Raw genomic sequence first — 26,881 nt, forward strand, 5'->3', positions numbered from 1 at the left:
AACCTTCCACACATACTTTACATAAACTTTTTAAGGATTATAAAAAATGGGCAATAAGATGTCTTTGAGAAGTTTTAAAAGAAGATTGTCTTTGTTACTCTTCAGTTCATCGTTATAAAATATGTAGTAATATTGAAACAACTCAACTAATATTTTAACGATCTAATACAGTTTAGAAACACTAGATATTTTTTTAGTAGAAAGTTTTGATGATTATAAATACAATTAAGTAAACTTAATCAAATGCATTATATTTTAATGAACATTCTAACATTGTTATGTTTAAAAGTGCTTCTATTATAAAAACCTCTTATCATATAGTTATTATATGCTAAAGTTTTTACATATCACATATTAAAGATTATTAAAGGTAACTTCATGTAATTTCAACTCATAAAAGAGAGGAAGTTTTAAAATTTGTTAAAAACAAAACATTAATAAGAATAAAATAAAAATAAATTTATAAAATATCTCACAATCTGTTTCAATTAAGAGAAAAAAAAAGAGAGAAAAGAAACCCATAAAGTCAAATTTGGAAATTTTAAAAATTTACTAAAAATAAAATATTAATAAGAATAAAATAAAAATAATTTTGTAAAATATCTCATAATCGATTTCAACTAAGAAAGAAAAAGAGAAATAAAATCCAGAAAATCAAATTTATAAGTAACCGCTCACATTTTTAAAAATTTGCTAAATTTCATAAATTTTCAAAACTCACATTTGACATAAGTGAAAATGATAGAATATACTAATATATTAAGATAAAATGAAAATAATAAAAATGGAATTTTTAACTTTTTAACTTTTTAAAATTATAAAATAAAAAAATAATGACAAAGTAAAATATTAATAAAAATAAATTTGTAAAATATCTCACAATCTGTTTCAATTAAAAGAAAAAAAATAGAAAAAGAAACCCATAAAATCTAATTTGGAAGTTTTAAAAATTTGATAAAAATAAAATATTAATAAGAATAAAATAAAAACAAATTTATAAAATATCTCACAATCTCTTTCGATCAAGAGATAAAAGAGAGAAATTAAACCCATAAAATCAAATTTGAAAGTTTTAAAAATTTGCTAAAAATAAAAATTAAGAAAAATAAATTTGTAAAATATCTCACAATCTGTTTAAATTAAGAGAGAAAAAGAGAGAAATGAAACTCATAAAATCAAATTTGGAAGTTTTAAAAATTTGCTAAACAATCTGTTTCAATTAAGAGAAAAAAAAAAGAAATCTAGAAAATAACCACTCACGTTTTAAAAAATTATTAAATATAAGATATTTTTAAAATCCTAAACTCTAAAATTTTTAAAACTGCTATGTGATAAGTAAAACAGACCGAATATACTAAAATTTTGAATATAGTTTTAAAGGTGGGTTTTAAATATTATTTGAATGACTTGACAATTGAATAGTTACCATTTTCAGAATTAATTATTTCACAAAATTAAAATTTATAAATTGTTAAATTTGAATTTTTTTCACTGTTTGTTTAAAACATGGAAGAAGATTAAATAACCTTTTGTGAATACACTTTTAATACAGTATCTGCAGTAATTAAAGTCATTAGAATGACTTTTGATATTTAAAAAAAAAAATCTATTTTCTTCACAAATCTCTTCAAATCATAATTTTTTTTAAGGAATAAAAACCACTTTTTTCTTGTTTTTCCACCGGCCGGCCCTAACTGCGCGCGTGAGCTCTTTCAATGGCGGGAGGGAAAGCGAAGAAGGAGAAGGCGGCGCCGCCGCAGCACATGCCGTACCAAGGAGGAATCTCCTTCCACAAATCGAAGGGGCAGCACATCCTCAAGAATCCTTTGCTTGTCGACTCCATCGTGCAGAAATCCGGCTTAAAACCCACTGACGTCGTTCTCGAGATCGGTCCCGGCACAGGAAACCTTACAAAGAAGCTTCTAGAAGCCGCCAAGAAGGTCATCGCCGTCGAAATCGATCCCCGCATGGTTCTCGAGCTCCAGCGACGGTTCCAGGGCACTGCTCACTCCAATCGCCTCACTGTATGATTCACTCTCTGTTTCAGTTTTCATTCCTAAGTTTTCCCCTTTTCAAAAAAATTATTTCGTGCGAATTGTCAATTTTTTCTATAAAAATTTAAAATAACCAGAAACACAAGAAGTTACTGGAGACCATTGCGGTATGTGACCCCAAAAAACCGAACCTTTTTCTCTGGGGTAGCATGTTTGAATGAGGTTTTTAATAGCTTATCAGAACAATTTATTATGTATATTGAAGTGCTTATTTTCAATGAGTTATATGATGCATGGTGAACACAGAATCTGTTTGGATTAACATGTTTTTGTATAATGTTTTATTTATTTTCATGGTTTCAGGTTATCCAAGGTGATGTGCTGAAGACGGAACTTCCTTATTTTGACATATGTGTTGCAAACATTCCGTACCAAATATCTTCTCCTCTGACATTCAAGTTACTGAATCACCAGCCTGTATTTAGGGCTGCAATCATAATGTTCCAGAGAGAGTTTGCCATGAGACTGGTTGCTCAGCCTGATGATAAACTGTATTGTCGTCTTACGGTGAACACTCAACTCCATGCTCGAGTTTCCCACCTCCTCAAAGTTGGAAGAAACAACTTCAGGCCCCCTCCCAAGGTTGATTCCTCTGTAGTGCGAATTGAGCCCAGGAAACCTCGCATTGAAGTTAAGCAAAAGGAATGGGATGGCTTTTTGCGGATTTGTTTCAACAGGAAGAACAAAACACTTGGTTCAATATTTAGGCAGAAGAGTGTAATCTCCTTGCTTGAAAAGAACTACAGAACTGTGCGGGCGCTGGAACTTGGACAGAAAGATTCACTGAAGGAAGCAGATACCAAAATGGACTTCGCTAGTTTTGGTGAGGATCAAGGTATGGAGATGGATGATGATGAAGCAGATGATAACGAAATGGAAGTTGAGGATGGGGAAGCGGATGATGTGCAATCTGAATTCAAGAACAAGGTTTTGGGTGTTCTCAAGGAAGGAGATTTTGAAGAAAAGAGGTCTTCCAAGCTCACATTGCAGGAATTCTTATACCTGCTTTCTCTGTTCAACAAAGCTGGAATACACTTCTCCTGATTTTAGATGATCAATTTTCTTGATAGCTTCTTTTTTTTAGTCTACACTATTTTTTGCCTATTAGTCTTATCATTAGGCTGCATTTTTCAAAAAAGAGTGGTATCAGATTAACTTTTCTTAAACATAGTATAATTTTGTTGTTCTCCTTCTTCAATGTGACTACATGTAATCCATAGTGTTTTGATTAAATTATGTTCTTCCTTCATTACTTTATGAGGATTTGCAACTTTGAGTGTTGTCATGTTCATTCTCTTATGTCATATATCTTATTTTTTTCCAATGATTGAGTCATATTTTGTAGTATCCCTTTATTAATTAAAATATTATTTCATAATAGTTGTAAAGAGTAATTTATTTTTTAAAATATTGATTACATTCCTTATGCATATAAAGGATATTAGTGAGGCATAATATAATAAAATTTATATTTTTCAGATAAATCTTTTGAAGTGTTTAATTATTAAAATTTTATTTTATTAATATTATTTAATTTAAGTTTTCTATTTTTTAGAATTAATTATTTTTCTTATACATGTATAAAATGCTTAATGAACAATCTTAAAAATCCCTTTTGTTAGTTGAACCTTTTAAATGTTTACAAAATAGGAAAATTTAAAATTCTTTTTATTAATATTAATTATTTAAAAATTGTACTTTTAAATATTAATTACTTATACGCAAATAATCGCTAATCATACAAATTTGTATTCTAAAATTGAGTTTTTTCAAATATCTAATGGATTAAGAATTATAAAATTTATTAATATTGATTTATTTAGAATTTTAAATATTTTCCACTTTTACGTGTAAATAATATCAAGGTTATTTCCTAGTTAAAGGTATAATTACATGAAACTTTATTAATTATATTTTATGTATTAACTAATAAAATTTAAATTTTGAATATTGTTTTAAAGGGTGGGTTTTAAATATTATTTGAATGACTTGACAATTGAATAGTTACCATTTTCAGAATTAATTATTTCACAAAGTTAAAACTTATAAATTGTTACCATCTAAAAATTTGATTTTTTTTTTCGAGAATACACTTTTGATACAGTGTCTGTGGTAATTAAAGCCATTAAAATGACTTTTGATTTTTTATTACACAACATAAAAGTATTTTATTTAGCATAATTTTGTACAAATAAAATTGTTTGAACTCCCAATAAAGAATATAAACAAGGTTTGAAATTGAAGTAACATATTAAAAGTTATATGGATAAAGAATTTGATCATTTTAAGAAAATTTAAATATATTAAATTTCAATTTATTTTTAATTATATATAATTCATTTTTTAATTTTTTGTAGATATAGCAATTAAAAGTTATTACATTTAAATGTTCTTATTATCAAGTTGTTATTTATATTAGTTGATAATTGTTGTCTTGATTTAAGAATTTTTTTTTCAAAGAAATTATTGAAGAAATGAGATATTTCCTTTCAAACAAATAAGATTGGACAATGTTTTTCAATATTGTTTGGTGATTCTTTCAACTTTCTTCATATATAAACTTAAGACTCAAATCTAAATTTTTTATATTATATAAAAATAATTTTAATATTTAATTTAAATTATAAGACTTATATAATTTGGAGAGATTTATGTAATTATATAATAAAAGTTTATGTACTTTATATAAGTTGTGAATATTTTTTTTACTCTGTAATAAATGTCTGTTTAGTTAAACCTTTAAGTCTAATTTCTCAAATCCTTAGTCTATACAAAATAACTTAAAAGTGAAAAGACCTTTAACTAAACAATGATTTATAAATTATTACTTATGGTTTATTTTTGTGTGTGTTTTTCTGCATTTTTATTTTTAAATAAACATATTACTTATTCATAGACTTGTATTGTTAATATAATTTTTTAGTTTATATATTTCTAAAAATAAATAAATATAAAATTTATAGTTTGTAGTTTATTTTAATAAATATATATAACAATAATAAAAATAAGAAATAAGAAATACATGTAGATGTAGATACAATGTTTATTTATTTTGTGATTGATACATGTTTATTTCATTTTGTGAAATAAAAAAATAAGAAATACATGATAGATGAATGTGTTTGGTTTTCTCATGTAATTTTTATGATTATCATATATATATATATATATTTTTGTATATATTTGTTAAAATAAATTATAAATTTTTATATTTATTAACTTTTAAAAATATATATAATTTATAAATTCATATCAACAATATAACTATAAATAATGATGTGATAGATGAATGTGTTTTCATTAATAATAAAAATAAAATATATTGATAAAATACTTACATATTAAATCTTATAAATATTGATGATGGTTATATATTAACATTTATTTTATTTTCACTGTAACTATATTTTTATTAATTTGTATATGAAAATATATTCTTATTAATAGGTCTTCTCTAATGCTTTTTTTTTTATGTATTTTTGTCTATTATTTTTTTCTAATTTTCTAAATTAAAAAAAAAACAGTCCTTTTATATTTTGATTGGGGAGAAAACTGGTTTTAAGATAAATTTTTTTCATCAACTTTGTAATTATTTTAGGAATTTCATTTCAAATCAAAATATAAATGAACGAGGTTTTTTATTTTTTTATTTAGAAAAAAATGAATAGACAAAAAACCTTAGTCCAAGATATAATCGTTTTGAAGGCAAACACTTTTTAGAAAAATATATTTAAGAATTTATCTTCAATAGTAATTTTGAAAATATTTTTATGAATATATTTTATTTTTTAATTATTATTTTAAACTTTAATATTTAGTTTTAATATTTTTTGAAATTATTAATGATTGAAAATAATCTATATAATAGTTTAAATTACTATCATGATAAAAGTAAAAAAAAAAATACAAAATAAATATTTACATTGTGAAAGTGCGAAAATCAAAATACTTGTAAAAAAGCATTTCGTGTTGGCAAAGACACAGATCTGAAGTGCATAGTCTTAAAAAAAAACAAGAGAGACTAAGGCCTCTTTGGATCAAGGTGGAGATTTGTGATGAAGGGAGGAAGTGGATTTGTGAGGATTAGAGAGGATGTGTGAGAATATGTGAGGTTGTTTGGATTGAGGAATGATAGAGTGGATTTGTGAGGATGGTTTATTGTAAGTTTACAAATTTGTCTTTGTTATTAAAAAATATTTTAATAATGAATTATGATTTTGTGTGTGTAGGTTTGAATTAATTAATTTTGTTAATATATAATATTCATAATTACTTATATTTTATAATAAAAAATTTAAAAATATAATAGAAAATATTTTTGTGTTAAATTGAAATAAAATTATTAAATATATTAAAATTTATGAAAATAATATTTATTATTATATTCATTTATTATTTTATATAACTATATATATTTTGTTAATATTATAAAAAAATTATTTTTTTATTTTTATTATTTATAATTGTATGTTGTTATTAATAGTATAATTAAATATTTTTGAAATTATAAATAAATTTATGTAATATTTAATTTTGATATTGTAATAAAATGCATGTTTAAGGCTATTTTGGTAAAATACAATCATCTACCTAACTCCTCACAAAACTCTTCATTTTGTGAAGAATGGAAAAAATCACTCACCCTCTCCCCATCCACTCCTCCACCCTCAAAACCCTTGAAACAAACACAAAAAAATATTTCCTCCCTCCTCCCCATGGAAACAAAGACACCTTAAGGCAAGTGAAACAAAAAAACCTTTCTTTTTCACTCGACGCCCTAATTCATTCTCCTCTCCGTTCTCTGTGTTCTCCATTTTCCGTTCACTCACCATGACGAAGCAACACGCTAATTGGTCTCCATACGATAACAATGGAGGGTAAGGATTCTCTAATGAGTATTTTCAATTTTTCATAAGTTGATTTGTTATTTTCACTTTGCATAGATCATGTGTTGCAATTGCTGGAGGTGTTATCGCAGCAGATACCAGGATGTCCACCGGTTACAACATCCTCACTAGGGATTACTCCAAAATCTCCCAATTGTATGATTTCCCCCTTCAATTAATTTTCGCCCTAAATAATTACTTTTTTGTCCTGAAATTCGATTGGGTTTTATTATCGCTTATTTGATTTTCTTGATCTTAGCATTGCACAAGGGACTTTGTTTGTTTGTGCTGTTTAAGGATGTGAACTAAGATTTCTATTGTTTCGCGACAGGGCGGAGAAGTGTGTGATGGCTTCTTCTGGTTTTCAAGCTGATGTGAAAGCCTTGCAGAACGTTTTGTCTGCCAGGCATTTGGTGAGCCAAAACTCAACGATTGAAACAACTGAATAGTGTTACTAACGCTTGTGAATGTCAATAATATGTTATTATTTGTGGAAGTAAGGTGTTGAAGGTATATGTTGATATTTTTCATGGTGTAATGGATTGATTTAATCATACTTAGGTTTAGATTATATAATCATTGAATTTTATCAGCTTTCCTTCCAATCGGTGTTTTGAAAAATGTGATTATTTTGTTAAACTTGAGTTATCCCAGACTAACACTAATAAAGCTTCTAGTTTTTTTTCCTACGTATATTATCGGATTAGTTGTTTTTTTGTTTTAGATTTAGTTGTAAGCTGTAAACATCAATCATTAATTGCCACCATCTAGAACATGTAATAAATGCCGACAACAGGAAGCAGACTGTGAACACCAAATCCACCCACGGCCAAATATTTAACCACTCTACATGACATGCATTTGCATGTATCCTCAGTGGAACAACAACCGCACAAATCAAAATTTAGTAGATGAAAATACAATATTTTAAGTACTTATCAATTTTAGTCTGTCTGTATGCATATACTGTGCTCGTAGATTTAAATTAGGTTGAAACCTAAAATTACTAAATTTTCTTGATTAGATCGTAAGGTACTTAGCAGCTTGCCATTTGAATTTTAGGGTCAATGGTATCATCTAATACTTTGAAGTTAGAGTTACTTATGAGCCATCTCACAGTTTATTATACGTATCCAATTATGTCCAGTCACTAAAGTGTTTATTGGCTTCCCTCTTTCCCATTTCTATTAAATTCTAAAACATTCCAGAGTTAGACACTGTTATGTTAGCTACATGATCAAAATTTCAATGCATTTTAGTAATAGTAGGCCCCTCAATAACCATGATGGAAAGAACTGTGGATATTTGGACCCTCTTTTTATTATTATAATTACAATATTTTCCAGCATATAGGTGTTTGAAATTATTGATAAGGAAGCACATCTGAAGGGATATTTAGAAGATTAGTACTGAAAATGACTTGTAGATTTGTATAAAGTAATAGTTTTAGGGTTGGATTTGTGTCCAATGAAAGGAAGGATCTTCATGGATTTGCATAAAGAAATCACAAGCATTATAAGTCAGAGGAAAAGGGGAAGGTATAATGTACATATGCTTGCTTGATCTGAGTTAGGGAATACATACATAATGATTTTCTGCCCTAGTAGTGACAACTTAATATTGATGTGTACCATAAAGAATGGGTCTTGACTTTGCCTCAAGTTTTATACCTTTACATTTTGCATTTATATTCCCCCCTCTCCAGACCCCACTAGAGGAGAGTCTGGGCTCTGGGCTACCCTTTTATGTTGTAAAACTAGGGAAACTGCTGTATTAGACCCTAATTTGTTATGTACCTTCAGTTTACCATGACAAAATGCTTGGAAGCCTTTGGTGGACTGATGTGATATCATCTTTTGACTCTGAATGCAGACTTATCAGCATCAACACAACAAACAAATGAGCTGCCCTGCAATGGCTCAGCTTCTCTCAAACACACTTTACTACAAACGCTTCTTTCCCTATTATGCATTCAATGTTTTGGGTGGCCTTGACAAAGGGATGTGTTTTCACATATGATGCCGTTGGTTCCTATGAGAGGGTTGGATATAGTTCTCAGGGTTCTGGATCCACACTTATTATGCCATCTCTTGATAACCAGCTGAAGTCTCCTAGCCCACTCCTGTTACCTGCCGTGGTAACATTCTGAAATTGGTGCTTTGCTTGAAATATTTGATTCTTCAAGTTTTATGGACTGACACCTAATTAAAAATATTATTTCTTTCAGGATGCTGTTACTCCACTGTCTGAAGCAGAAGCAGTTGATCTGGTCAAAAGCGTTTTTGCATCTGCAACTGAGAGAGACATATACACGGTAAGTTTGTCTGACATACATAATTACCATTTGGCTGCAATGAACTTGCAACTTAATGTGAATGTTTTTACAGGGAGACAAGGTTGAAATCCAGTGGTCTTCGTGAATACATGGACCTAAGGAAAGACTAATGCTCTACAGTATGTTTGAAATGCTTCTGGAATTTTACATTGGGTTTTTCCCATGAGTCGAAATTAAGAATAGCATTTCTCGTGAAATTGCTTTGAACAAGTATTACTCTGTTCGCATTATAACTAGACTGTGATTTCACTTATATTTGCATTGGATTTTTTGTCGTAGTCTAATTTATAGCTTTAGTGTGCATGTTTGGTTGCTCTGTCCATCTCTCACGATTGCGTTGTGTTTTGCCTCGTACGTCCCCAAATATTTTCTCAAAATTACGTTATAATTATGGCCCTTGAGGTGGCTAGTTTTCAATTCGTTGGAGTCTTCGATGAACAGTGGGATTGAACAATTTCAAAAGACACCAAACTTTTTCTTCAAATTGAATGAATATCCAGATTCCAAATGCATTAAGAACCGACTTAAAAAAAAATATCGAGCATAGTAGAAAATATCCAAAATCATGAAGAATGTATTTTTGAAACAGAACACAAATAAAGATTTTTTGAACTCAGTGAAGGAGTAGAATGTGGAGCAATTAATGAAGTTCATGAAGGGAACTTCTTCGTTTCATTCCTTCCGCAAGGTTTTGAAGTAGGTAATGATTTTTACAATTCCAATATTCCAATATTTGTTGCTAGGTGATTCTGTGAGATTAGCTAGTAGAAAAGTACAAAGTATTTCCTATAATAGCTTCATACAGCTGAATTCATGTGATCATAGTTGCTTAGATGCTGATGTGATTTCTGCTTTACTTTGTTTATAAGTATCCTGTATTGAGATGTTCATCCTTTCTTCTCCAACTTCCTGTTGCTGTGTCTGTCAGAAACTAAGTTGTTTTCATCAGAAAATGTTTAAGGAAAATATGTTTTTAGTAGTAATAAATTAGATAGCTCTGATTTCTACAAATTTTCTTTATTTTATTTATAAAATGTGTGTATTTTTATTTTAGTAAATGTACAAGATTTTTCTTTGAATTTCATCTTTAAAATAATTTAAATCACTATTTTAGTTCTTAATATTAATTTTAAAATAGGAAAATATTTATTTTAAAGATTTAATTTTTTTTTTGAAGTATCACGTGTTGATATTATATTACAATACTGTGCTTAGAGTGCTTGCTTGACCTTTTGTTCAATTTATAAGCAATTAACTAAGGTCATAATAAAATGAAAGAAAAAAACCATCTTATTCAAAATCCCAACTATATAAACTTTCTTATCTTCCCTTGCAAATATGAGAATGCATTATTCTTATAGAGTGAGAAACACTTACTATTATCAAAAATATAAATTTTTAAATTTGGACACAAAAGTAAAGAAAAAAATTTAGAGGGATTAAAATTATAACTCATTCATTTCATAAGAACTAAATATTTAGGTTAAAAAAAAGAACAACAGTTGAGAGGGGACTTAAATTTGGTTCCTCATATCATCTGGAAAAAATGCATAAGATAATATTTTTCTTCATGTGACTTTTCCTTTTTACACCAAAAATTGAGTTGTAAAAATTGAGCTTTGGTATACCACACAAATGTAGTTTTTCCTTTGAACTATTGTTTTTGAACTATCGTTAGGGATGACAATACGGGCGGTCACGCAGGCCGATCCACAATCTGTTAGCAAAAAACACAGGGTCAGCTCAATAATATCCGCTTAAGTTCGACTTGCATAACCCGTAATCCGCACAGGCTAATCGTTCTATACATTGTGTGCTGCTCTGTCATTGTCAACCAAAATTAAAACAAAATCTGATTGGAATAGACTCCTTATGATGCAGAAGAATTTGGTATTACATAATAAATGATTGATAATAAATTAATTGTGGAGTAGTTATGTCAAGCACATATGTTTGAATACATTCAAAATATAAAGAGAAACAAATGACTAATGTTGTTTTTTTTTTCAAATTATACTGAACTAGTTGAAACATCATTTCTTTCACTTTATTTATTGCGAGGGTAGGATTATATTTTATTTTGTACAATGATCATTTATTTTGTAAATGCCATTTATTTTGTAGGATGACATTTATTTTGTACGTTGACCATATTGGTTGAATCATTCATTTTAATTTACACAATTGAACAACTGAAAACATGAATTGGTAGTACATATGGTTGACAATAAATTAATTGTGGAGTCAAACACCTATGTTTAAATACAATCAAAGTATAGAAAGAGAAACAAACCAATAATATTTTTTCAAATAGAACTGAACTAATACTAATTGAACCATCATTTCTTTCTCCCTATTTATTGTGAGAGTATAATCCTATTTTATTTTGTATGAATGACCATGTTAGTTGAACCATTAATTCTAATTTAACAAAACATTAGCAATGCAAAAGGTAACAAATATATTTGATTGAATTTCTTTATATTCAATTTTTCAATAACAAACATTTTTATTGAATTTCTAAAACAAAAAAAAAACACTATATGCAGGTTGCCTCGCAGACCCACGAGTTGGTCCTTATACGGGGCGAGGCAGAGAAATTAGCCCACGTTTATTACGCGGGACAGACCAAATACGGGACAGACCTATGCAAAACGAGTCAGTCCACATTGTCATCCCTCCTTGGTGTAGTTTAATTTATATGGGTGTTGTTCACTTTACTTCAATGGTTGTTTCTTCCTGCACCCGTAATTTTTACTTTTGCACTCCCATAATATTATGCAAAGACAAAAATAAACCTATTATTTTTTAAAAAACCCCAAAATGCACTTAAGACCCACACTACTCTTTCTTCTTCCTTTGTCCACAGACTGCACACACAGATTTCATTTCTCTCTGAACAGCGGCGGCGTTGCTCCATCTCTTAGTACAGGAAGGTGTTTCTTTTAGTGGTGGACGGTAGTGTCTTGGATTATCGTTTCCACAGTTTATATCTAGTATTCCAGACAACGCAGTTCGGTAATTTTACAGAATCAGGAATCCACATTTATTTTTTCACATTCTAGATTTGGAAATGCATAAATCTTCCAAATTGGAGAATCCGTAAATCTTCCAGATTGGGGAATCCATAAATCTTTCGGATTGGGGAATTTGTAAATCTTTCATATCCATCAATCTGTAACATTAATTAGGTTTCTGGATTCAGCATCCAAAAATCAACAATTTATTAAAAAATTTCTTTCGGAACACCTCCTCATCTGGAAAACAACATAATTCACTTATGGATTGATGAATTCGTAGCACACTCCACCACGGTACCCTTTTTCAAAGAAAAGGTCAAGGCCAGTTTTGACATTTTTAAAATTGTGGAAGTGCAAGAAGAAAAACGTAGGGGTGCAGGAAGAAAAACGTAAGGGTGCAGGAAGAAAAAACCTACTTCAATGATGGTAAAAATGCAAATAACCAGGCTATTAAAACCCAATTATTGTGATGTATAAATGTTAATACACAGAGAGGCAAGGAATTTTCTTTTACATTTGTCATATTTTCCTCATGGATATATAAAGAGGAGAATGTTTACTAATGCATTATGAGTGAATAACATAAATAATTTTAAATCATGCTCAAAGTAAAATATTAAAGTACTAAGTTTTTCTTCACTCACACTTCAAATTTACATTTCTACTCATCCAAATCTGTCACTAATACAAATCATTAATTCTAGTACCATGTATTGATAATCCAACAGAAATAAACACTAAGAAAATATTTACAAGTTAATACACTCCACTCATATCACATAATAGTTTCTATTATGTGGGTTTTATACATAATTTAATATTTAACCTTTTAACATTAATTTTAAAAAAATTATGAATTATTTCAATTTTTGAAGGAGTAACTGAGTAAGGATGAATATTGTGTACATCTTTAAAGTTTACAAAATATTCATAAGCCCGCCTAGTTCAGTTGGTAGAGCACAAGGCTCTTAACCTTGTGGTCGTGGGTTCGAGCCCCACGGTGAGCGTTTTTTTTGTTTTTTTTCTGAGGAGATTATGAACACTATTTAACTTTAGGAAAAAGCCTTGAGCCAATAATATATTAGCTTTTTGCAGATTTCTAATTCGGACACCTCCTTTCCACATAACCTTTCTTTCATATTTAACACAAAAATTCATCAAAAAGCTAAATGTATTATCAACTTTGTGCAAAAAATGGAAAGGATAAAGTCACCACTTTTCTGTATTCTTGTTCATGAAGTTATTCCCATTAAAATATGGTAAGTGACAACACCGACTAAGTAAAACATTCAGTCAACGTGACTAATACACAACATTTTATTCCATCCTCACTTAGGAATATTTTTTTCTTCTTCTAATTATGCCCTCTTTTAAAAATAAATAATACTTATTAAATTTTAAAGCAAATAATACTTATTAAATTTTAAAGCAAATAATACTTCAAACAATATTAGTGTATTTGAGATCAGCACATGTTTATATTTCAACCAGAAGATTATTTTACTTTGATTTTAAAAAATTAAAAAAGTAATTCTAAAGTTTAAAGAGTAATATATATATATATACTCACATAACTTTTTTTCACTTTTGATTGAACGTGTTCTTTTGTCTATTTGTCCATACTTATCTTGTCAAGTCTACAAAGTCGTCTCATAAATTATTTGATTTTTATTTTTTTTCTTAACTTTAGAAACTAATATTTTAAAGAGTAATTATCCAATTTTGAAAAAGGTTGTGGTCCCAACCAATGAGACAATAACAAGTTGTTTATGAATTTAGTCTATGAATGTTTTTCCACCGCATTCGGTAGAATATTTTTAATGCATTATTTAAAACATATTTTCCATAGTTCACATGCCCTTTCTGTTTGATATTGATGTTAATAAATTTGGATGCCTCTCCAGTCATATGCTGGAGTAGTCATTGTCTAGATACTATAAATGTTATTTTCTCACCAAGCAATCCTGCAAAATTCAAAATCAGGATCCGGTTTCCTTATAAATTTGGATCCATGAATGTTAATTTGATTCCAAGGAACTTTAGGATTCTTAGGATACCTTTGGAAACAGAAAATTTTCTAATTTTACAGAATTTAACAGATTGGTCATTTCTCATACAGTAGAAACAACAAACAACCGATTGATTCGATCTTTTAACCGATTGATTTTTTGTGATGGTTGAAAAAGGTTTTGAACAACTACTATTTTTGCTTTGTGGGTTAAAACCCAAACCAGATTTCCCAAAAACACACTTTTGAGATGCTAAAGCATTTTCAAGATTTGATTTGCCTTTTGAAATCGTGTCTACAATTTTCACATGATACAAAACTTTCTTTTGAAGAGATTCACAAATTTTGCAAATACTAGAATCACATTTACAAGAGGAGTTTTGATAAATCATTTCAAGATTTTCAAAATCAGCATTTGAATTACTTAAATCTTTTTCCAGAACTTTGATTTTCTCTTTCAACCAGTTGTTTTCACTTTTCAACCGATTATTTGAAAGGGTTAATCTTTTAGCTTCTTCATGAGTTTCTTGGAAAGCATTAAGAAGTTGAAAATAATTTTCACAATTATTGGAAGAAGATGTACTTACTTGGTTTGATCCAGATTTTTCTTTTGCCATAAGACAGACTTCCATCTTGAATTTTGAAGAAGATGATTCAACATAGGGCTCATCCTTGTCCAGCCAGCATTCCTTGGGTTCTTGTGATATTTCTCAAGAGTATCCCATATTTATTTGGCTCAGATACATTATGAAACCTTGAAAAGTTCATCAGAATCAAGGGCAGAGACAATTATGTTCTTACCTATACAATCAAGGTGGTCTCATTCAGTTTTAGATGATGTAGAATTATTTTTAGACATATGTATGAAAGCATTGTTTGAAATAACATTCCAGATTTCTTTATCTAATGAATCAACAAAGAAGTTCATTCTTATACACCAAAGCTTATAATTTTCACCACAGAACAGAGGTGGTTTGTTTAGAGAGGAACCTTCCCCAAAAGAAAACTTACTACCCATTAAAAACAGTTTTCAAAAAAACAGAAACAAAAACTTGAATATTTTCCAAGAACCTAGCTCTTGATGCCAATTGTAAGAATTGATGGCTTAAACAAGAGGGGGGTGAATTGTTTATCAAAGATTTTCGCAAAGATTGAATAAGAAAGAACCTTTATCAAACAACCACAAATAAGCAATAAAGGAAAGCAATCAAACAATGATTCAAAAACTGTTTACAAAATTTAAACCGTTTGAAAATACGTTTTAATCGATTGTTTATATCAGCAGCAAAAGCAGAATTAAAACAAACAGTTATAAGAAGTTAGAGAGAGATTTACACAGCCAATTTTATACTGGTTCACTCAACCTTGAGCTACATCCAGTTCCGGATTGTAAACTACGTAGTCTGATTTTGTATTAGTAATTTAGTACATAACTATTCTTCAGACTTTCATTATTTTCTAGACTTTATCAAGGGTCTATGTGTAATGTGATTTTAGTTCTAATAGAAATCTTTTCACCTTTAGTTTTGTGCTTATGTCTTCACATTGAAGGCTTTCTACATCATACCCAAGAGGATCAACATTATTTTATTTTCTCTCATACTACTTGTTGTACCACTGTTATAGAATAATATAAAAGGTTTCTTTAAGTTGATTTCTTGGATGGTAACTATATCTATATCTTGTGATGCATATTAAAATTAATTTCTCTTGACACCTTATATATAATATTATCTATTTTGATGTAAAACATTTATTTTCTATCATTCATGTGTAAGTAATTTACTAGTTATAAATAAATTGGTCACTTGTTCCCAGGGTAAATTTAGCCATGTTGTATGTACACTTGTTTTAACTTGTTAGGTGTTGTTGATGAAACTCTCAACCTCATAAATGAAAGGGAGGTTATGGTGTGAATGTGTACTTCTTCTTCCTTCCTCTTCCTCACGTATATGACAAATAATGGAGACCTATTGCATCTCCAAGGGCTCATATTTTGGCAAGGAGTAAGATTACTCTTATATGTTTTGCGCAAACATATCTACAGTGTTTCTAATTATGTAATGATCCACTAATCATGTCTATCATTATCTAATTATGTACAATAATTATGTATAATTTAATAATCATTATTTCCTTAATAAACTGTATAAGCGAAATTGTTTAAAGTGTCTTGGGTAGTAGTAATAAATAAATTACGTACACATAATTGTGTATAATTGCGTATAATTTCATAATTAATACATAGGTCTTTATTTTGAGGCTAAAATGATTGAGTCAATATACTTATTTTGTTCCTATTAACATTATGCATGCACCACCTACTAACACTTCAACCAACATGCCCCACCTATCACACCCCAACAAATGCATGCACCACCTACCGATATTAACGAAAAACTGCATGAAGGTATCATGTTGTTTATAAATATATTCACTAGTTTTAGTTGCATGAAGGTATCTTTTTGCTTATAAATAAATTCACTAGTTTTAGTTTTCTCTTTTCTAGAAAAAATGAATTGTTCAAACTCCGCAGAGATGAATACCAAGTTCAAAGAGGAGAGGGACAAGTATTACGAAGTGGACTTTAAGCCTAACTCAACCCCATAAAACCGGCTCATAGGACCCACTTATATACAATGAAAGGCTCTAATCTCTAGTCGATGTGGGATCTCCAACACATCCCCCTCACGCTGAGACTACCAACTCGTGCGTGGGACTATATATTATGGGTGGTCCGATAGCGGCCCGATAGCGGGTGGCACGATAGGCCCAACACAAACACTCGCTAGGATAGGCTCGAAATGGCTCTGATACCATGTTACGAAGTGGACTTTAAGCCTAACTCAACCCCATAAAACCAGCTCATGAGGTTGAGGGTTGCACCCACTTATATACAATGAAAGGCTCTAATCTCTAGTCGATGTGGGATCTCCAACACCCCCCCTCACGCCGAGACTGCCAACTCGTGCGTGGGACTATATATTATGGGTGGTCCGATAGCGGCCCGATAGCGGGTGGCCTGATAAGCCCAACAAATACTCGCTAGGATAGACTCAAGATGGCTCTGATACCATATTACGAAGTGGACTTTAAGCCTAACTCAACCTCATAAAACCGGCTCATAGGGTTGAGGTTTGCACCCACTTATATACAATGAAAGGCTCTAATCTCTAGTCGATGTGGGATCTCCAACAACAAGATCATGGAGGAGCTAGCAAATATCGCAGCGGAGAAGGCCATGCACGCAGAGTAGATGGTCAAGCTCTCACATGTCAATACTCCACTTTCACTTCTTTCTTTCATGTGAGATTATTAATATATGATGTTGAACCTTTTGTGGCAGAGAGAAACTAAAGAGAATGAAGCATTACTAAATATTAGAAGACAAGAACTTGCAATAGCTCTTTGAAAAGGCAAAAGATACTGATGAGCGCAAGGAGACGCTCGAAAAAAGGCTTAGAGATATTGCCCGGAGCTAGTTATTCTTTTATGTTTTCTGTTTGGACAAACTCTCGCAGCCTCAGAAATGGAAGGGAAGTTATGGAGTGGATGCATATTTAACTAGAAGGCTTCTTTTTGGACTTTGGATGAAGTATGGGACAACAAATTGCAATAGATGCGCTGCTTTCTCTGTAAACTACGTAGTTTGATTTTGTATTAGTAATTTAGTACATAATTATTCTTCAGACTTTCATTATTTTCTAGACTTTATCAAGGGCCTATGTGCTTATCTTTTCACATTGAAGGCTTTCTACATAATGTCTAAGAGTATCTGCATTATTTTATCTTCTCATACTACTTGTTGTACCACTGTTATAGATTCATATTAAAGGTTTCTTTAAGTTGATTTCTTGGATGGTAACTATATCTTTATCTTGTGATGCATATTAAAATTAATTTCTCTTGACACCTTGTATATAATATTATATTTTTTTTTACTGTAAAACATTTTTTTCTATCATTCATGTATAAGTAATTTTCTAGTTATAAATAAATTGGTCACTTGCTTCCATGGTAAATTTAGCCAGGTTGTATGTGCACTTGTTTTAACTTGTTAGGTGTTGTTGACGAAGCTCTCAGTCTCAGGAATGGAAGAGAGATTATGAAGTGGATGTGTATTTCTTCTTTCTTCCTCTTGCTCACGTATATGGCCAAATAATGGAGACCTATTGCATCTCCAATGGCTCATCAATAGGATTTTGACAATGAGTAAGATTACTCTTTTATGTTTTTCGCAAACAAATCTGCAGTGTTTCTAATTATGTAATAATCCACTAATCATGTCTATTATTATCAAATTAATTGCGTACAATAAGTACGTACAATAATTGTATTATTGTGTATAATTTGATAATCATTATTTCCTTAATAAACTGTCTGAACAAAATTGTTTAAAATGTATTGGGTAGTAGTAATAAATTAATTACTAAGTTATTTTACTAATCTATAAATTATTTTGACAAAAAATCACACTCAATGCATGCACCACCCACCCACCACCCACACTCCATAAATGCACTATTGGATTAGGATTCCTCAATCATATAATGAAACATGAATAATGATTAAATAATACCTGGTAGACCCGTGATCGTATGGCTGAGGGACGAAGACATGATCTTGATCGGGTTCCCCTTTAGGGAATGAGTTTCGGTCGTGTGATGTTGGAATATGAGGGTGTCTCTTTAGTTGTCTGGTAATCTCTATTTATAATACACCTAAGGGGAAACCCTAATTATTTATGGTAAGAGTAATTACATCCATCAAGTAATTACCAATAATATAATAGGATAAATATGGTAATTGATAAATTAATAAGATAAATAATCGTGAGGTGCCACATAATATTCTTACATGCACTCCTACCCACACTCCATAAATGCACTAGTTTTAGTTTTCTCTAATTCTGTAGGGCGGGCATGACCTGCTCTACTTCGCTATCATAATCACCGATCTCTTTTTCTCGCCCTAATCGTCGGTCATTCTTCTTTTTTTTCCTTCTTTTCTTTCTTTTGTCTTTCTTATATTTTATCTCATGGCTACCGCACAACAAGAATCCAAAAAAGAAATCAAGACTGATCAATTAAATCCAGCAAGTGTCTACTACCTACACCCAGGTGAGAACCCAACAATGGTTCTTGTCACGTTGCATCTTGATGGGTCCAACTATCACTCTTCCAGTAGAGCGATGAAGCATGTGTTAGTCTCCAAAAATAAATTTAAATTCGTTATTGGGAAGATACCTGAACCATTGAGAAATGAAAGTCAGTATGAAGCGTGGGAAAGGTGCAACGTTATGGTGATCTCATGGATCACATGTAGTCTCTCAACAGAAATAGTGCACAGTACAACATACATTGATAATGCTACATAACTTTAGGAAGATCTTAAGGAGAGATTTTCTAAAAGCAATCATCTTCGTGTCTCAGAACTTGTACAAGAAATCAACTCCATTAAATAAGGTGAAAGAAATGTTGCAAATTACTACATTGACTCCAATATCTTATTGGAGGAGCTTGATTCTTTACGACCTTTGTCTGTTTGTGTTTGTGAGGCAAAGTCTAGATGCGGCCTGATCAAGATCATGGGAAACCACTGAGATTCTGATGCGTCATATGCTTCTTAAAGTGTCTTGCAAAAACTTATAACACTGTTAAGACACAAATCTTGTTGACTGAACGTTGTCGGGTGTTAATCGCGTCTTCTCTTTGGTCCTTCAATAAGAAAGACACCTCAGTGAGAATATAGGAGTAGATGCAAAGGTGCTATCAACAATGCGAACCAACAAAAATTTAGCAATAAACCCAATGGTGTCAACTATGGATGGCGAAGTTATGGAAGAGGGAGGGAGAAGTAATTTTTTTGGAAAACAATGTTCTTACTGCAACAAGATGAACCATACCATTGATGAATGTTATACAAATATGGCTTTTCACCATGGACGAAACAAAAAAAAGAGTATACTACAAATGCTTTTGAGAAAGAAGAGGAAAACGAAATCAAGAAGAACAAAGTTGTGCACGATGAGACTCTGAGTGAGCAGATTATTAGAACTTTTGGATCAGATAAACTACAACAACTTATAGCTATGATGCAAGTCTCCAATAATAGAAAAAACTTAATCAATAACACTATGTTAGATGGCTCAAGAACTAGTAGCAATGCAGGTAAAGAAGGTAATGACCACTAGATACTTGATACGGGTGCCACTAATCACGTGACTTGTTTTATTTCATCTTTTGTAAATTTCTATAAAATAAACCATGTGAAAGTTAAACTTCCAAATAGTTGCACTATTATTGCCTCTTATGTTGGAATCGTAGTTCTGTCAAAAAATATAACTTTGCATAATGTTTTGTTTATACCTGATTTTACTTTGAATATTATATTTGTACAAGGACTAACTACATTCTTGAAGTGCCAACTTAACTCATAATATTTTCCAGATACAGGAGAAGCATTCCTTGAAGATAATTGGTCAAGCTAGACTCTACTATGCGCTGGGAAGGAAGGTAACATGGTTTGCTCTCTATATGACAATATTGTTTTTTAACCTGTGGAGAATCGTGATATTTGACATTGTAGTATGGGTCACCCTTCAAACAAATTTTTGGAAATTTTGAACAAAAAATATTGCAATATACATTTTGATAGTATGAATGTTTATGCTCATGCCATTTAGCTAAACAACAAAAAGCTTCCTTTTTTGCTTAGCAAGTCCAGTAGTGAACATGTTTTTGATCTCATACATATAGATATCTAGAGTCCTTTTAATTTAATTTCTATACATGGGCACAAGTACCTTTTGACTGTGGTTGATGATTATAATAGATACATTTAATGAAAAATAAAAGTGATGTTAGAGATTTTTTGCAAAAAAAATTCATTCTTGTTAAGAACCAATTCAACGAATGCATAAAGGTAAACTGATAATGGAAAAGAATTCTATTGGCAAGAGTTCTATGATTCACATGGTATAATGCATCAAACATTTTGCAATGAAACTCCCGAACAAAATTTCATGATTGAGGGTAAACACCAACACATCCTTAACGTTGCTCGTTATCTTATTTTTCAAGCTAAAGTTCCCAAAGTTTTTTGGTCGTACGCTATCATGCATTATGTGCATCTGATTAATCATTTGCCTTCCCCTATCATCCATAATAATTGCCCATATGAATTGTTGCATAACCGCATACCTGGTACTTCTTATATGAATGTTTTTGGATGTCTTTGCTTTGCTTCCACTCTTGAACGGAACAAACATAAGCTCGATCCAAGAGCTTAAAAATGTATTTTTCTAGGCTACAAACAAGGAACCAAAGGCTATGTGGTCTTGGACATTCGTACTAGGGAGATTTTTGTATAAAAAAATGTAGTATTTTATGAAACATTCTTCTGCAATTTGGAGGGGAAGGATGATCAGATAATCGCACAAGAAGATAATGAATGCATGGATCATTTTGAGGATGTTCCAGTACAAAAAGAGATTGAAGAACATGACGAAACAGAAAAACCAAGTTGGTCCACTAGAGTCAAAAGAACACCAACTTTTTTACAAGACTACCATCATCAAATCATGGCGACTCCAACTGATGAAAGTCTTGAAGAGAATAAAGAGGTACGATTGATAACTATCATTTTGTTGTCAAATTAATATGATTCTAGTGTAGACTTCTCTAACACTAGAGAGATGATAGTATAATTGTGGCCAGATGACCCCAAGTCGTCTTTCAATGAATCCAATAGTGATTCAGTTAATCAGGGTTTAGAATTTATCTGCAAACAATAAAAGTTAGCAATAACAATAAAGATAAAAAGGGAGTTTGAGATAGTTGTGCAGAAAATATAAAAGAGGTTAAAATAGCAAATAAAAAGCAGGTGATCTCAAGTTCTTCCACCATTGAATTCTTCACAGGTTCTCTAAAGATTAATCTTTTCTCAATCCTCCAACAGAGCTAAACCAGATTGAACATGCGCCGATCTGATTCAACTGAAACTCACCAGTAAAACATGCGTCTACTGGTTTAATCAATACCCACTTTGTTCCATGCGTATACTCCATGGGAATGCTTACCTCCTCTCCCTTGAATCATGCGCCCAAGAAATTAATTAGAACAATGCGAACTAACTAAGAAACCAAAGTTTAAGATAAGGAAGACTCTCAATCATGCGTTCAAGTACAACCTCTCACAAAAACCAGTTTTCCAAGAGATTAGACAATAAAAACAACTACTATAGAGAATTAAAAATCGAAACTTTTATTGAACAAAACCTCAGAAAACAATGGGAAATTACAAAGGAATCAACAAAAAAGGTTTAGCCTTCCATGCGGAGGTAAAACAAAAGAATTACTAAGAAGAAAATAAACTAAGAAAATCCTATGAAGCTCTCTCTCTTCTCCTTGATGCTTGTGTCCTTTTATAGGCTTTTTGCTCCAAGGATCTTGAGAGAATATTGTAGTTTATATTTTGTTAACCGTTTCCAAGTTTCCATCTTTCCAAAATTCTTGTATTTTGCAGAAGATTTGCTTCCAATTCTGTTTTTGAGATATTGTAGATTTTATTTTCTCTTTCTTCTCCTCAGAATTTGTTTCCTGTTTTGGTTCAAGAAGCAACTTGGACTTTTGCATATTTGGCCCATTCACAAAGGTAGATGCTTCCTCTGGATAATTTACTCTAAAAACACAAAATTAGCAATAATAATAGTTAAGGCCCAAATAAACCCAATTATAAGAATATTAATTAAAACAATGGACTTATTTATTATTATAGTCCAATAATCTATGAATAAGGCTAATGAGTGTGAATAAATATATGCTCATCAACGATATCCCCTTAGCTCAGTCTTATCTTACCAAGGTCTCTCTAGAAAACAACTGAAATATACCTTGTCTATTTCTTCACAAAATGAACCAAAAATACTATGAAGAAGCAAAACTCTTTCCTAAGTGGACGAAGGTTATGAAGGAAGAAATAAGAGCACTTGAGACCAACAAGACATGGGAAGTCACAGACCTACCTCCAAACAAAACTGCTATTGACTGCAAGTGGGTGTATAAGATTAAACGAAGGGCAAATGGAGAGATCGAGAGATACAAAGCGAGGCTTGTGGTAAAGGGGTATAATTACATGGAGACGTATTCACCCATGGCAAGGCTCACTACTGTTAGAGTCATTCTTGTTGTTGTTGTTGTTTTCTATTGTCACCTAGAACAACTTGATGTAAACAATGCATTCCTGAATGGAGATTTATAAGAAGAAGTATACATGGAATTGCAACTCGGAATAAACACTGAGAAGCCTCATCAAGTTTGTCGCTTAACCAAATCTTTGTATGGGTTAAAGCAGGCAAGTAAACAATGGTATGACAAACTCACAACCTTTTTCTACACCATTAACTTTACTCAATCAAAGGTTGATAACTCTCTTTTCATTAGAAAAACAGAAGCATCTTTTATAGCCCTTTTTATATATACATATATGATATTTTGATTGTTGGAAATGACATAAACAATATTAACAAAGTTAAGAGTTCTTTAAACTCAATTTTCAAAATAAAATATCTTTGTCAATTGAAGTTTTTCTCAGGCTTAGAAATTGCTAGGACCAAAAATGGTATCCACTTTTCTCAAAGAAAGTATGCTCTCGAGATTTTGTTTGATGTAGGTATGTTGAGCACCAAACTTGCTAGCACACCCATGACCAATAAAAATGAGAATCTTTTTATTCAGAACACACCGGTGCATGATAAAACTGCATATTGTAGAATCACTGGAAGACTGTTGTACTTAGTTAACACCAGATCGGTATAAGTTTTCATGTGCAGTTCCTTAGCTAATTTTTCGAGGCACCTTCGAAACTACACCATCAAGTAGCTCAAAGAATCCTCAGATACATAAAAAGGTTACTTGCACAAGGTATGTTTTATCTAAAAAATAATGATATTCAAATCAAAGCCTTTTCAACTCGTCGCTCAACCACCAAATACTGCATTTTCCTTTGAGACTCACTGATTTCATGGAAACAAAAAAACAAAATATTGTTTCAAGATTTTCATCTGAAGCGGAGTATAGAACGCTCGTGAATACATGTTGTGAGGTCCAATGACTCACATACTTGCTTGAAGACCTTAATACACTCATCAACATGATTGCAAGTCTCTTATGTAACCGTCAATCAACATGCCATATCGCACTAAACCATAACTTTCACGAGAGAACTAAGCACCTTGATATTGATTGCCATGTAGTGAGAGAAAAGCTCCAACAAGGCCTTTTCCACTTGCTTCCTATCAGCACGAAAAATCAGTCGGTTGATCTCCTTACGAAGACTCTTGACAAGGAAAAATTTCATGGTTTTATCTTCAAGCTTAGTGTTTTATGTATCCATCCACAAGCTTGAAAGAGGTTTAACGTTTGCACCGTTTTAGCTTTTGTTTTTCTCTTATTTTTCTCAAACCCATCAGGTTTGTCCCTGTGTATTTAATTGGCATGTATGATACACAATAATAAACATTACAAAGTTTTATTCTTAGAGCAATTACATCTTCATCTCGTTCAACATTGGAGTCCATCATAATGGAAAAATCCATTATTTCATCTTTCATCCTTAATGTTTGCTAAGTTTCCTTCAATTATATCTACACAATTGTCTTTTATCAAAATATTTCTCATTTTCAATTTCAATAAAGATAAATTAATCATGTTAAACTTCTTTATCTCATTTTATTCTCATTATTTTACATCAAAATGTTTAACAAAACCGATTATGCAATTTTAATGAAAAAAATTATTCACAAAATTTACATAAACACGTAGTTTCATACCACTGCATTTTATATATAGTATTAAGAAAACAAATTATCTGAAAGATCATATTAATTGTAATTACAGAGCACACTCAAAATTTTGTTTATATATTATTCTAATTTTATTTTTGTTTATATATTATTCTTATATGTATGAATAATATAATCAATGTAGGGACTGTGATAATTAATGACAAATTGTTAACTTACAATTAAAATAAGAGATAATAAATGAAAAATAAAATTAATTATAAAAAAGAATACAATTTTCTAAACGGAAGAAATTACAACACTCATAAATTAAAGGAAAAAGATGATAACACCCAAGTTAATGAAAAAAACATTTTGTTAAAAATAAGAAGACACAACTTTTAAGAAAATATTAAAAGAAAATTTAATTTTAGTTCTTAATTTTTCTTTTCTTACTAAAACAATAGAAAAAGGTGCATAAACTAAATTGTGGAAGCATAGAAGAAAGAGATATAAGACTTCCTTAAATAAGGAGCCATTTGGAGGCAAAGGAGAGAGCACTTCCCATATGTAACTTTCCCTAACATCTTAATTCTTTCTCGTGAAGTTAATGGTTAAATCAATGAATAAAGGTTATTGTTAGTATAATTTTTAATGTGATTATTATAAAATCATTAAACTTGAAATAGATAATAGTTTGTAATTGGATAATTATTATAAAATCATTTAAGTTACTTAATGCAATCAGTAAATAGTTTATTTCTTTTATTCCAATATATTAAATTAATATATATCTTTTAACAACCGAAAAAAATTATCTAATATAATCATTTTGAAAAATCAATAATTTAATCTTATATGAAAAATTACAAATAAATAACGGTGCAATTTAATTGCACCGTTTATACATTGACTATTTACTTTATAACGTTCGGGAAAAATCCGAAATCTGGATTTTAAGTCAAGAGAATTTTAGATTAAGACGTAACAGAAGCACGTCTTACCTTGCTCAGTCGTCGAGAATATGGACCCTACTACTTTTTAATGCAAATTCTTCCAAAACCTCAGTACCTTCTTTGTGACTTGGTAATTTTATATAATTTCAATAATATCCTTGTGAATTAAATAAAAAGTGTGATGTGTTTTGCTAAGTAAAAAATAATAATTATAAAATTAAAAAAAAATTATCGTTGAAGAAAGTTGAATATAATTAATTTTCTTGTAAATACTGTCACACACATTTAAATAAAAAAACTATTTTTATAAATACTGCGGTTGAAAAAAGAAATGTAGTGTTTAAAATTTTTAAAAAATTAAAACTGATTTTTCAAAAAATATAGATATAAGGAAAAAATTTGGTTTCTTTTTTTTATATATAAACCAACAACACCAGTAAATGCCGATAAAAAAAAAAAAACAACAACAACACCAGTAAAAAAATGAGTAAAAAACATGTTTTTTATGTGCTGCTGACTAAAGAATATGATTTTGTTGTTCTGGAAGTAAAAGATGAAGAGAACTGAGAATTCATTTGGTCGAGTTCTTCTGTCCACGCTTATTCTGGTGTGTTTTGTTCTGTTCTCATTCTGTGATTGTGCTTTTGCTAAGTAAGATGGCAGCATCTGCAGATAACACCCACGATGTTGTGTCCCTCCTCTCTTCACCCCAAAGGGACTTTCTTCTAAGGAACAACGGCGATCAGGTAACACCTTCCAAACTCTTGTTAAATTCAGGCATATCTTCAAAACAAAGTGTTTGGATTAATTTTTTTTTGTGAAGATTTGATCCATTGCACA

General features: G+C 30.6%; 2 protein-coding genes, 1 non-coding gene and 1 pseudogene across 3 annotated transcripts in view; 3 read left to right on the top strand and 1 right to left on the bottom strand.

Moving 5' to 3' along the window:
- LOC137806277 (endonuclease 2-like) overlaps nt 1–26,881 on the bottom strand; it is a 47,575-nt gene that overhangs the window by 5,741 nt on the left and 14,953 nt on the right. The gene's annotated exons all lie outside the window — the stretch shown is intronic.
- Nucleotides 1,629–3,324, top strand: LOC137806273 (ribosomal RNA small subunit methyltransferase-like). The gene is made up of 2 exons (XM_068606288.1): nt 1,629–2,024; nt 2,358–3,324. The coding sequence occupies exons 1-2, from the start codon at nt 1,716–1,718 to the stop codon at nt 3,096–3,098; spliced, it is 1,050 nt and encodes a 349-aa protein (XP_068462389.1). The 5' UTR covers nt 1,629–1,715; the 3' UTR covers nt 3,099–3,324.
- Nucleotides 6,735–9,559, top strand: LOC137806274 (proteasome subunit beta type-1-like; annotated as a pseudogene).
- On the top strand, nt 13,230–13,302 carry TRNAK-CUU (transfer RNA lysine (anticodon CUU)). Its single transcript has one exon. It is a non-coding gene; the product is annotated as a tRNA-Lys (tRNA).

This window comes from Phaseolus vulgaris, chromosome 3 (genome assembly GCF_000499845.2).
Source record: "Phaseolus vulgaris cultivar G19833 chromosome 3, P. vulgaris v2.0, whole genome shotgun sequence".
In the NCBI taxonomy this organism is placed as follows: domain Eukaryota; kingdom Viridiplantae; phylum Streptophyta; class Magnoliopsida; order Fabales; family Fabaceae; genus Phaseolus; species Phaseolus vulgaris.